The 14,165-nt window shown below is 36.1% G+C and overlaps 1 protein-coding gene across 2 annotated transcripts in view; it reads right to left on the bottom strand.

Annotated features, from left to right (window-relative positions):
* C14H1orf112 (chromosome 14 C1orf112 homolog) overlaps positions 1 to 14,165 on the bottom strand; it is a 49,223-nt gene that overhangs the window by 29,383 nt on the left and 5,675 nt on the right. For both annotated transcript variants that reach the window (XM_043923057.1, XM_043923056.1), the window contains exons 2-8: positions 14,096 to 14,135; positions 12,807 to 12,895; positions 11,307 to 11,411; positions 10,668 to 10,808; positions 9,723 to 9,888; positions 6,768 to 6,852; positions 5,003 to 5,141 (exon numbers count right to left, since the gene is read on the bottom strand). In XM_043923057.1, the coding sequence (XP_043778992.1) occupies positions 5,003 to 5,141; positions 6,768 to 6,852; positions 9,723 to 9,888; positions 10,668 to 10,808; positions 11,307 to 11,411; positions 12,807 to 12,895; positions 14,096 to 14,135 (765 nt within the window). The remainder of the gene's footprint in view (positions 1 to 5,002; positions 5,142 to 6,767; positions 6,853 to 9,722; positions 9,889 to 10,667; positions 10,809 to 11,306; positions 11,412 to 12,806; positions 12,896 to 14,095; positions 14,136 to 14,165) is intronic.

Raw genomic sequence — 14,165 nt, 5'->3', positions numbered from 1 at the left:
CTAATAATATTCCAGTGTTGATATGGAAGTGTAGTAATAAGCACTTTAACATTTATGGGAGCATAAAATAACACCCTCTTTGCATTACTATTATTATTAAAAAGCTTGAGCATTAAAACTCCTTGACCCAGTAGCAATTCCACTTCTGGAAATATATTCTATTGAAATACCAGCATAGGAATGCAATGTAACCTTTCTTATGTCGTGAAAATTGAAATGAACCATTCTCCATTAGCTGGAGAATGGTTAAATAAATCCAAGGTATATTCATAAACTGTAGTGGCATAGAGCTATTAAAAAGAATTGGGTAGACATACCCTCAAGGATACAGAGAGCCTCAAGATAGATTCAGTAAAAAATCAAGCTGTAAAACAATTTGTATAATCCTATTATTATTTTTTTTCTATTATTATTTTTAAATGTGTGCTATGTGTTTAATGTTTCAAAATATTGAGCCATTCTTCCTTTCTTTAAAGTACTGATAAAAGAAAAATACTGATAAAATCTAAATGTAGTGAGGAATAAATCCAACTGTAGGCAACAGATTTTAAAATGAGTTTTTCTGAGTATAACTTTCTATAAGCATTACATCAGCAAAAGTAGGAATTATAGTACAAATTTATATCTAAATTTTCCCCATCTAAATTACTGGTGATGGAAAAAGCTTGTTACAAAGTCTATATATAATCCTTCATTTTGAAACCATGTTCAAGACTTAAGAGAGAAAAAGTATCCATTATAGGAGCTGCCATGGGTTGAACTGTGTCTCCTAAAAAGACAGGTTGAAGTCCTAATGCCCCAAACCCCAGATGTGACTTTATTTGGAAGGAGGGACATTGCAGATGTAATTAGTTAAGATGAGGTCATACTGAAGTAGGATGTGCATTTAATCCAGCATGACTGGTGTCCTTATTATGAAGATAATGTGAAGAGACAAGGAGAGAAGAGGATGGCAGCAGAGACTGAAGCTGTTCAGCTGCAAGTCCAGGAATGCCAGTGACTGCAGAAACTAAGAGAGAGGATGCAGCGGACTCTCCCACAGAGTCTGCAAGTGAACAAGGTCCTGCTGATATGTTTCGGAGATCTATCCTCTAGAACTGTGAGTGAATAAATCTGCCACCTGATTTGCAGTCATTTGTGATCATTTGTTATATAGTTGCCTCAGCTACATAATTCAGGGACTCATACATCTATATACTTCCATAAACAGCATACTACCTATGAAATCTAGTGGTTTCCTTCTGATGTTTTTAAAAACAAGGTGAAAAAACTGCTTGGTAGAGTTTAATGAAACAGTTTGATTCCTCAATAAGTATCAATAGTAAACAGCAGAGGGCACTGCTATTTAACATTTAGACTTAAGAATGGAGAAACTACAGAGACTTTTTCAAAGCTCCATTTCAGGCAATGGACAGCAGTAAGTAGTGCTAGTTACACTTATGAATCCCAAATAAATAAAGAAAAACAAGTAAGGAAAAACATGAAAGTCTACTTGGACAGTTAGGAAAGTTTACGATTCTCTGATTTTCATATACAAGGAGTTTATATGCACTGAACTTATATACCTCAGGTACAAACAGCCGTCCTGATCAGGCATCCTCAGGACTTCTCTTTCCTCTTCCTCTACAGACTATACTGTGGCTCCAGCTTTCTCCATCTCACTCCTCTCCAAGGAAGCTGTCTAATCTTACTCTCTGAGTAAGTACTAACTGGGGATCTGTGGTGTCAATATAAGCACGATAGAAATTGGGAAAAGAGGAGGCTGCGATGGAGGATATAAATGTACAGGATAAAGGTGGAAAAAGGAGCATCTTTCCTGCCACTGACACAGGATAGTTAAGCAAATACCTTCTCCTTTCAGCAAGGTGAGGGGAATCAGAAAGGGTAAATGAAGGAAGTGGGGACAGAAAGGGAAAAAAGGGATGGAAGGAGAGGATAGATAAAAAGAAGAGAAGCAAGAAGGAAAGGGCTTGCCCCTTCCTAAAGCTACTCCACACTCCCTCTTACCAATTTCAGAAGCCCTTTTCAAACTTCCCACCCTCCTCTAGGTCTCTATTTCCAGATCATCCCTGACCAGTGTTTAGGAACTGAATGAATCCTCACACGCCCACTCCCACAGTTGCTGGGCAAAGAACTACGGACAAAGGAATTTCCTGTATCCATTCACAGGTCTATGACAGGAAGAGATGTTATTCTTATCCTATGGAAAAATATTTAACTCATTTACCATTGAATTTATTTAACTTCTGTGCAGAGTACACCATGTGAAATGCCAGGCTGGATGAATCACAAGTTGGAGTCAAGATTGCCAGGAGAGATATGAACCTCATGGCACTCTAATGGCAGAAGGCAAAGAGGAACTAAAGAGCCTCTATGAAGGTGAAAAGGAAAGTGAAAAAGGAGGCTTAAAACTCAACATACAAAAAACTAAGATCATGGCATCTAGTCCCATCAGTTCAGTTCAGTCACTCAGTCATGTCCGACTCTTTGCGACCCCATGAACTGCAGCACACCAGGCCTCCCCGTCCATCACCAACTCCCAGAGTTTACCCAAACTCATGTCCATTGAGTTGGTGATGCCATCCAACCATCTCATCCTCTGTCATCCCCTTCTCCACCTGCTCTCCGTCTTTCCCAGCATCAGGGTCTTTTCAAATGAGTCAGTTCTTTGCATCAGGTGGCCAAAGTATTGGAGTTTCAGCTTCAACATCAGTCCTTCCAATGAATATTCAGGACTGATTTTCTTTAGGGTGGACTGGTTGGATCTCCTTGCAGTCCAAGGGACTCTCAAGAGTCTTCCCCAACACCACTGTTCAAAAGCATCAGTTCTTTGGCACTCAGCTTTCTTCACAGTCCAACTTTCACATCCATACATAACCACTGGCAAATCCATAGCCTTAACTATATGGACCTTTGCTAACAAAGTAATGTCTCTACTTTTTAATATGCTGTCTAGGTTGGTCATAACTTTTTTTCCAAGGAGTAAGCATCTTTTAATTTCATGGCTGCAATCACCATCTGTAGTGATTTTGGAGCCCCAAAAAATAGCCACTGTTTCCCCACCTATTTGCCATGAAGTGATGGGACCGGATGCCATGATCTTAGTTTTCTGAATGTTGAGCTTTAAGCCAACTTTTTTCACTCTCCTCTTTCACCTTCATCAAGAGGTTCTTTAGTTCTTCACTTTCTGCCATAAGGGTGGTGTCACCTGCATATCTGAGGTTATTGATATTTCTCCCGGCAATCTTGATTCAAAGCTTGTGCTTCATTCAGCCCAGTGTTTCTCATGATGTATTCTGCATATAAATTAAATAAATAAGCAGGGTGAAAATATACAGCCTTGATGTACTCCTTTTCCTATTTGGAACCAGTCTGTTGTTCCATGTCCAGTTTTAACCATTGCTTCCTGACCTGCATACAGGTTTCTCAAGAGGCAGGTCAGGTGGTCTGTAGTCCCATCTCTCGAACAATTTTCCACAGTTTATTGTGATCCACACAGTCAAAGGCTTTGGCATAGTCAATAAAGCAGAAATAGATGTTTTCCTGGAACTCTCTTGCTTTTTCAATGATCCAGCGGATGTTGGCAATTTGATCTCTAGTTCCTCTGCCTTTTCTAAAACCAGCTTGAACATCTGGAATTTCACACGTGTTGCTGAAGCCTGGCTAGTCCCATCACTTCATGGCAAATAGACAGGGAAACAGTGACAAATTTTATTTTACTGTGCTCTAAATCACTGTGGACAGTGACTGCAGGCATGAAATTAAAAGATGCTTGCCCCCTGGAAGGAAAGCTATGACAAACCTAGACAGTGTATCAAAAAACAGAGACATCACTTTGCTGACAAAGGTCCATATAATCAAAGCTATGGTTTCTCCAGTAATTATGTATGGATGTGAGAGTTGGACCATAAAGAAGCCTGAGGGCTGAAGAAGTGATGCTTTTGAACTGTGGTGTTGGAGAAGACTCTTGAGAGTCCCTTGGACAGCAAGGAGATCAAACTAGTCAACCCTAAAGGAAATCAACCCTGAATATTCATTGAAAGGACTGATGCTGAAGCTCTAATACTTTGGCCAAATGATGCAAAGAGTCACTTCACTGGACAAGACCCTGCTACTGGGAAAGATTGAGGGCAGGAGGAAAAGAGGGTGACAGAGGATGAGATGGTTAGATAGCAACACTGACTCAATGGACATGAAGTTGAGCAAACTCCAGGAGACAGTGAAGGACAGGAAAGTCTGGAGTGCTGCAGTCCATGGTGTCGCAAAGTGTTGGATACGACTTAGCAACTTAACGATAACAACTCATTGAAATTATTACTTATAACTGTTAAGTCATGAGTACTGTCAGTCCTATAATTTAGGACTATTATGAGTTAAATTTTAAAGAGTTAGTCTGAGAACAGACTATGCGTAATAGTTATAGGAAAATAAACTGTCATTCCCAATAAGCATATTACAAATTTTCAAAATATAACCTGTTTTATAAAACTGATGCCAATTGAACACTATAATTTTTTGAAATCAATATAAATATATATAAGTATAAACCAAGTTTAGAAGACTGACAGATACACACACATATGCACATCTGTATACTGCTTCTCTACAAGTTGCAATGGATTGGTGAAGAAAAGGTTCACTGTGGCTATATCAAAACAACCTTAAATAAAAACAGCACTAAGGAATTAGACTTCTGTGTAACAGTAGAAAAGACTGAAAGGATTCTGAGGAGAATGTCTTGACCAACCAGCGAGTATTTAAAAAGGCAGGGACAGACTTTTTAGAGGGAATGAAAGTAGAGGAGTTACAGGAGTCTAATGTAACATTCTGGGTGAAAAGTAATACTGGGCTGCAAATAATCTCAAATAATCTCAAAGATTGAAAACAAAAACAAATTAAAACCCATTTTGGTAAACTGATACATAGATTCAAATAAGGTTTAGTAATAACTGTCAAAGCAAAAAAAGCTACTGTTCACAGTGCTGTCAGCTCATATTTTTACCTGTGCATCTGACTGTATCATCTGCTCAGCTAACTGTAAACAAGAATGGAAGGAGCAACGAATGTCTTCACACAAGCTAGCAATTATATCTTTGTGTTTCAGGTGACTCTTTATAACTGACTGGTGCTTAAGGCTCTGCCTAAATGAATAAAAAGAAAATATAATCACCACAAGTAACACATCAAGTAACTTAGGACCATAAAAACATGATTTGAAAGAACATATAAAAAATCAAAATGCATCATTTATAATAGACATGGCATAATTAAGACATGCTGACTTTACCTCTGAAGTTGTCATATTAGTTTAAATTGCTAATTTTTAATTTCTCCTTATAAAATATTAATTGAACTCTTACTATACACTGGAGTCTGTGAGGGCCTGGAGATAGAGGAGTGAATGAAAAGACACAATCTCTGCCCTGTCTGTATGGAATTTCTGGTCTAGCACAAGAAAGAAGATTAAATAATGTAAGAATAATTGATTGATTGCAGCTGTGACAAATGCTAAGGTGGAGAAGTTCAGGGTGCTGCAACAGAGACATCTACTCTAACTTGGATGGATTTCAAGCAGTAGAATGACATGCTTTGATTGACATTTTTAGAAGCAGATCAGTCTGAATAAAGAATAGAAAATGAATCAGAAGTCGGCAAGAGTAGACGACATTTGATAGTGATGGCATGTGTGCTCAGTTGCTCAATCACGTCTGACTCTGCGACTCTACGGACTGTAGCCCACCAGCTTCCTCAATCTATGGGATTCTCCAGGCAAGAACACTTGGGTGGGTCGCCATTTGCTTCTCCGGGGGATCTTGCTGGACCAGGGATCAAACCTGCGTCTCCTGCATTGGCAGGATTGTTTACTGCTGTACCACCTGGGAAGCCCTGATGGTGATGGTAGTATGACTAACTCATTGAGCACTCACTATGTGCCTTGCAGAGTTCCAAGCATTTCACACTGATAAACTCAATTAATTCTCACTATATCCCCATAAAGAAGGTGCTTTTGTTATAACTTCCATTTTCAGATGAGCAGACTAAGGCTCAGAGAAGTTAACTAACTTGCCTAGGACTTTCGGAGGATAAGTGATTTCAGAAAGGATTCAAGTATCTGCAGCATGGCTGTGAGTTGACACTTTTAACCACTGCACTATTTATTACTTGTTGGCAATGGAACGACCTGGTGCAAGAAAAGCACCCAAGACCTGAAAGTATTACACTGATCTTTAATGTTTTATGCATATGTATAAAGTAGAGGTTCTTAACCATTTTCACATCTCAATTATACTTCCTCCCACCCCCAAGTATCTGATGAATGCTATGGACACTCTCCCTAGTAACCTCACACAATGTTCTAGTTAAAATTATAAATGAAATTAAACTTAACTCAAAAGCATATAATGAGGGGATTGTATTCAGCTCTAATTAACTTACCTAAGCCTGGAAAAAGGATAGTTGATAGTTAAACACCAGTAGCAGTAGGCAAGTGGTTAAGATCCCATGCCCTATTATTTCAGATGTACTAGCTAACTGAGTAGAACTTTTTTTTAATTTTAGAGATGGCAGGATAAATAAGTAAGATTTAGTTTGGGAGTTACATGTACAATATCTGGATTATCAGAGAGCAGTGTCAGTAAATATTACACAAACCCACACAAAATGTTTTAAATGCAATCTAAGAAAACTTAGACTTAAAACAAAGTCTTAATTAAGACTTTGGATATAGAAAATACATTACATAAAGTAAAAACAAAACAAAAACTTACTTAATTATAAATTTCCAAGTATTGGCATGAAATGCATGGTCCATACTGGAAATAACAGAGCAGATATCCAACAATGAATGAATAACTACAAGGAAAGAGAACAGAACTCTTAGGACATTGAAATATTATATGGAGTGAGTTTAAAAATATCTAATGAATGATCTTAATATTTGTTAAAATAAGCAATAAAATTTTAAAAAATTATGTCAAAATAATTAGTGAAAGTGTCACACTTTTGACTTAGTTTATATAAAATATGGAAAATTAAGTTTGATGCTTATAGCTACTCTATGACCTAAATAAAATGAAAAATGTTCAGTGGAATAAAATTTGTGCTCTATTATAACTGAGATATTCTGCAGATATTCTAACAAAAAATGATATATTGCTAAGGAAAGAAAACCTAACAAAGAAGAATCAAAACAAATCTGTACAGTATTTATTACTGCTTCTACTCTGTCTGCAGTAGATAATTTGTAAAAATAAGCACAATAAACCCCCTTTCTGTGTCCATGAGCTTGAGCAGTTCCCTTCCACAGACCCCAGGCATGGCCACATAACTTACTTTGGTCAACAGGACAAAAATAAACGTAAAGCACGCAAAGACCTTAAAGTGCCTGACTACTGGGGCCTGTCCTCTCTTGCTGCTCTGACAACCCCTGAGGCTATCAGCAGGTAGCTGATCCCAGGCTAACCTGCTGGATGATGGGGTACACATAGCTGACTCAGCACATTATTCCTCCCTCTGCTCATAACCAGTCATGAGCAAGGTCAATGGCCACAAACACCCAGGTGAGCCAGTTACACCCTGTGAAGCAGAGAAATCTTGTCCCACCTCAGCCCAGCCTAAAAATACTCAGAACTGTGAATAAATGAAACAGTAATTGCTTTCTTTTTCTTTTTTTTTTGGGGGGGGGCTGTGCCACTCAGCTTGCAGGATTTTCAGTCCCTCACCAGGGACTGAACACAGGCCCTGGCAGTGAGAGCCCCAAGTCCTAATCACTGGACCCCCAAGGAACTCCCTAGTAGTTGCTTCCATATAATAGATTTGGGGGGTGGTTTTACAGAGCAAAAGGTACCTTATAATACTGTACAAAACCAACTTATTCTCCTTATGCTGAAGTTATGAATGCAACCTTTGCCCTTACAGAGTATTGTTTCTTAAACTTTAGGTCATGATGCATTTGGCAAGTGATAAAATTAATGAAGGAGCAATCAGTACTTTTTAAAAATGAAATAGCCTATAATAAGAGTACATTATTTCATGTATAATAAATAAATATAGTATATACATACACATGCACAAACATACACATACATATGTAATTATATGTGTTTCAGGAAGGAATGAAAACTTTCTTACTATGAATTTATGGCTTAAAAATTCTGAAAGCTACTGCTTTAAAAGGTACAAGGTTGCACAGCTTTCTTTGCTAATCATTGCGGAGACACAACCTACTTTGAACATTGACTAAATATATCAATTCAGTTCAGTTGCTCAGTTGTCTCTGACTCTGTACGACCCCATGGACTGCAGTACAGACCATCACCAACTCCTGGAGCTTACTCAAACTCATGTCCATTGAGTCGGTGATGCCATCCAACCATCTCATACTCTGTCGTCCCCTTCTTCTTCCACCTTCAATCTTTCCCAGCATCAGGGTCTTTTCAAATGAGTCAGTTCTTCACATCAGGTGGCCAGCATATTGGAGTTTCAGCTTCAGCATCAGTCCTTCCAATGAATATTCAGGACTGATTTCCTTTAGGATGGACTGCTTGGATATCCTTGAAGTCCAAGAGACTCCCAAGAGTCTTCTCCAACACCACAGTTCAAAAAGCATCAATTCTTCTGTGCTCAGCTTTCTTTATAGTCCAACTCTCACATCCATACATGACTACTGAAAAAACCATAGCTTTCACTAGACGGACCTTTGTTGGGAAAGTAATGTCTATGCTTTTTAATATGCTCTCTAGGTTGGTCATAGCTTTTCTTCCAAGGACTTAGCATCTTTTAATTTCATGGCTGCAGTCACCATCTGCAGTGATTTTGGAGCCCAAGAAAATAAAGTCTCTCACTATTTCCATTGTTTCCCCACCTATTTGCCATGAAGTGATGGGACCAGATGCCATGATCTTAGTTTTCTGAATGTCAAACTTTCAGCCAACTTTTTCACTCTCCTCTTTCACTTTCATCAAGAGGCTCTTTAGTTCTTCTTCACTTTCTGCCATAAGAGTGGTGTCACCTGCATATCTGAGGTTATTGATATTTCTCCCAGCAATCTTGATTCCAGCTTGTGCTTCATCCAGCCCAGCATTTCACAAGATGTACTCTGCATATAAGTTAAATAAGCAGGGTGACAATATACAGCCTTGACGTACTCCTTTTCCTATTTGGAACCAGTCTGTTGTTCCATGTCCAGTTCTAAATGTTCCTTCTTGACATGCATACAGATTTCTCAGGAGGCAGGTGAGGTCGTCTGGTATTCCCATCTCTTGAATAATTTTCCACAGTTTATTGTGATCCACACAGTCAAAGGCTTTGGTGTAGTCAATAAAGCAGTGGACATCACCAGATGGTCAATACCAAAATCAGATTGATTACATTCTTTGCAACCAAAGATGGAGAAGCTCTATACAGTCAGCAAAAACAAGACCAGGAGCTGACTGTGGCTCAGATCATGAACTCCTTATTGCCAAATTCAGACTTAAATTGAAGAAAGTAGGGAAAAATCACTAGACTAAATATATAAATCTATGTTAATGCATCAAATATCAACTTCACAAAATCTAAAAATTGAAAAGATTAAAAGTTTATTGGGTAGGATTTAAATTTTTTTAGACATTTAATATCATGAGTCATTAATGAGAAACAATGATTGGGTTCAATAATTTAGTTGATGCATGGTTTATAGTCAATATACACCACATACTAAGTAGTAAGTTTTCCTCACTCACCTACTACCATATTCAAGATATCAACTTGCTCATCTATTAAAGGGTTCATGCACACCATATCCAGCAGTTCCATGAGCTGCTTCTGAAGAGAATAGGCTTCCTTAAAAAGAGCCTGCAGAAGGTCTGCGACTAGGTGTAGACGCCCAGAATAGACAGATTCACTATTCTGATCACAAAGAAATAACAAGAGGAAAAAAGTAAATCAGAGAACGCTCAAGAGCCAAATTTATTTTAACTCATTCTATCAGAGCTTATAAATTTAATATTTTTACTGAATGACATTCATTCATTAAAGAAATGCTTAATGAACTTTCATCATATATAGTGTACTTTGAGAGATGCAGGCATGTATAAAATACAATCTCTGACTTCTAAGATCTTACAAATATAGAACAAAAAAGGAGAAAGGAGATTAATAACATTAAGTCCATGGCATGACATCTTACTACCCTATCACAAAAGAGAAGGATTAGATAACTAGAGATGTGCATTCACCCAACAAACAGCATTATCAAAACTCCCTGTGACCTACAAATCTTAGGCCAGCTTTTCTGCTTTAAAGCTGCCACAGGACTAAATAAAGGTCAAGGTCCTTTTATAGGCACCTAATTGTTAAGGAATTCACCTGAGTCACCAATGCCACGACAGAACTATTTCAGGATCCCTGTGGCTTAACATGAATCCATATCCCTTCTTTCCTTACCAAGAGGAAATAGAATAAGACAACAACAACGAAACTGCAAGAGCCCCCTTTGTTAAGATTTCTCTATAACTACTTATTTTGAAACAAATATTTACATACATGCTGTTTGCTCTGTGGAAAAATCCATTGCAATAATACAGGTTAAATGTAAGCTTATGAACAAATATTATAAACGCCACAAACTCAGGCCCTTTGCTCATGGATTCTAGGCCATTTAAACTGTACTTAGACCCATTACTCACCTTACAATGGACAAATGTACTTTTGATTACATGTAGGACTGAGGAGGGAAGACTATGAATGTTTTCCAGAATGACGGATTCCTGAGTGGCACAGACATGCTGAACACATCCAGTAAGAGCTCCTAATAGCTGTACCATTGTCTGGAAATAAAGAAAGAAGTTTCACTCAGAACATATTTTCTGTGCATCTAAACGGTGTACTCGGGATATAGCAATGAACAAAACAGACCCTCTGTTCCTCCTTACACATAACTTTAGTCTATCAGAATTACAAATGTTAAAACTGGCTAGCTATTTGGTTAAAAAAAAGAAGCTGGCATACTAACCCACTCATCAAAGTATATGGCAGGTGTTCTACGCATATGACTTGGAATTATAGATAGGGCGTGATATCTTGATTCTATTTGTCTTACACTAGTTTACTACTTGTCTAAACTTATTCAAGTTTAGATGTTCATTAAGCACAAAATTGTATAAAAATTCATTTATGCCTTTTGCAATATCTTTATATCTTTAATTCTATAAATTTAATTCTAGCATTGGGCCATTATATAAAGAGTATACAGCTAATATTAGTATAAAAATCCTCACACTCTTGAAGTTCTGCCCCACCCCCCCTTCCTAATATACTTGACTTACTTGTAAAATATTTCTTAGAGTGCTCTGGATTTCTAAATTTTGGCTTGACAGTTCTCTGGCTTGACTGGTTATCTCATACATCATGTCATCAAATAATCTCACGGTCTGTGAAAACAAAGCAGGTCATAAACAGCAGTAATAGAAATCACTAGAAAAGGAAAGACACACCGTTCAAGAAAAAAATTGACTTGATTTTGCATTATTAATAGCCACAGAATATTGTCCAGTATAACAACTGTACCTAATAAAGTTAATAGTATGTGTGTGTGTGTATATATATAGTATTTTTTGTACAGTATTTTCACAATAGAATCTCTTTGAAAAATACAAAGTCTTCAACAAAAACTGATGTCTTCCATTTCTGTAACAACATCCATAAAGAAATCACTCGAAGTTCACTTTTTGGTGTTGTAACAAAAGTGCTCTTCTTACACTTAAAGAAATAAAAGATGATGATCTTAACCCATCAACATCCATGTGAACATTAAAAGGATATTTTCTGGTAGTGATAATGAATCTGTGAATTACCTATTCACTTGTTTTCTAACCAGTTTCCATTTCTGACCAACTCAAAACACCATTCCTAGATTGGAGACCCAGTACTAACCTCAGAACTAAGTGTTTTTGTCTGAAAAGTTAACCAGATTAAGATCTAAACAAGTTAAGTGGCCTAAACACTACACTACAAGAATAATCACAGTTGACAACACACTGTAATTAAAGAGGGTATTGTTTCCCTTAGGCCTGTTAACATCTCCTTTTCATCCATGTTAGCTGGACCTGTTTTTTTGGTATCAAGAAGAAATTTTAAGAATCTTTTTAGAGAACCGAGTGGATGAGTAAAAGGAGTTTGATAACTATTTGCTTTAAAACTAAACTTAGAAGTCCATTCTAATAAAAGATAAGTTATCACAAAAAAAAAAAAGTTTCATTTTGTCAGCAAAGTACCTTTAGTTCTCATAATAAAAAAAAAAGTAATGACTCTGCTTTTCAGAGAAAAGGTATACCTCATATATCTAAAAGGCAATGCAGTGGTGAATTTGATGCTTTCTCTTAATTTACTTAATTTTACCAATATTCCAGCCATTTTTATTCTAAGGCTGCTTTGATAAATTTTGGTTTCATTTTTCCAGACAATGAAATTTAACAATTATTAATAAACTGTACAGAGAAGATACAAAAAGAGACTTAACTAACTCCATCATCCATCCCAATTTTCAATGATTAGCTTTAATAGTAACTAAAAGCTTTAAAATTAACTACAAATAATAAAAATTCAATTAGTAAAAAATCCATATTCTCCGAAAACATAAGTTGTTTATTCACCTAACAATCACACTAACATCATTATATTCTCACATGAAATCATTTTTAACAGTTTTATTTGTATTTCAAGCATGTGATACATTAAAAAATTAAGAATAAATGGCCTAAAACTGAGGCTAGATTTTAACAGCCTTGATAACATGTAGATTGATTAAGATAATAATAGTACTATACCTTTGGCAGCACTTGTGAAAAGAAAGTCTGTTCCAATGTCAGGTGGTTCATATGAGGTAAAAACATTTCCACAATAATTTTCAGAATTTCTATAAAAGAAAATAGTAACATATTTTGTAACATATTAAGTCACATCAGCTAACAAAGATTACTACCCCTTCCCAATGCAAGCATATGTAAGTAATACCAACCAAAAGCCTTGAATAGTTTCAAAATGTCATAGTCTATTAGAGAAACTATTAACAATTAAATAACCTGAAATAATAGCAAAATTAAAAAAAAAAAAAACCAACATATATGTCCAGTAATTGAGGATCAGTTAATGGATGAGGTACATCTACTGAATAGGATCTGAGATCATTAAAACATTTGTTAGAGATCATGTAAAACTATGATAAACTGTCCACAATACTTTAAGCTAAAATGAAGACTTTCAAATGGTATAATTCTAATTTTAATATACATAAACATGTATACACAAAGAATAATACAGATAGGCTGGCAGGAATATACAGAATCAAGATGAGGATGTCTTATGCCAAAATCTTAAATATTTCAGATTCATAATTGTTTTATTATTCTGTTTTTCTGCATGTTAACAAATTTTCTATACTGAATGTGCATAACTCTTAACCTCAAGATTAAAAAAATAACTGTTACTTAAAAAAAAATTAGACTCCATATCCCATATGCAGCACATAGGTTCAAGATTGTAAGCAAATATTCCACAATCAAGTGAAATGTAAATAGAAAAGAACTCAAAATATATGGGTAAACTAGAAAGGATAGTCTTAATTCTGTACCTCTTCTAAGTAAATAAGTAAATCACATCAAGTAAGAGTAATAAAGACAGATGAAGATAAAGTCAACTTTTCCAAATAACAAATTTGTCATGCCTAAACAACTAGCTTTTTGTAACTTAGAAAGTATTTTCTGACACTACATGTACAAAGAGGTTGAAGGTTATTCAGTAGACTATAAATTATGTTTTTTATAGGTCTAACCAGCTTAACAACTAATATTTAAAATGTACATTGTGCTTATCACACGTTATCAAATAGAACACTTTTGGTATCTATGCAGACTGAAATTTAAAACTTTTTAAGTACTATAATTTGAGAGAATTGGTCATTTTAAGTAACAAAATGTTGTAACACTACATTAGATTATAAATGTTGTAACACAACAATAGAGAATAAATTTAAAGGGAATATGAAACTGTACTGAGATGTGGGAATCATGTTTTAATGACATCAAAGCAATCATACAATTAAGACAATTTTACTTACGAGTATGCTCGATCCAACTGTCAGAATGCTGATACATAGAGTAAAAAAATTAAGGAGGATACTAGTATTA

This window comes from Cervus elaphus, chromosome 14, assembly GCF_910594005.1.
Source record: "Cervus elaphus chromosome 14, mCerEla1.1, whole genome shotgun sequence".
In the NCBI taxonomy this organism is placed as follows: domain Eukaryota; kingdom Metazoa; phylum Chordata; class Mammalia; order Artiodactyla; family Cervidae; genus Cervus; species Cervus elaphus.
The sequence above is the reverse complement of the archived record's forward strand: the minus strand, read 5'-3'. Positions and strand labels throughout refer to the sequence as shown.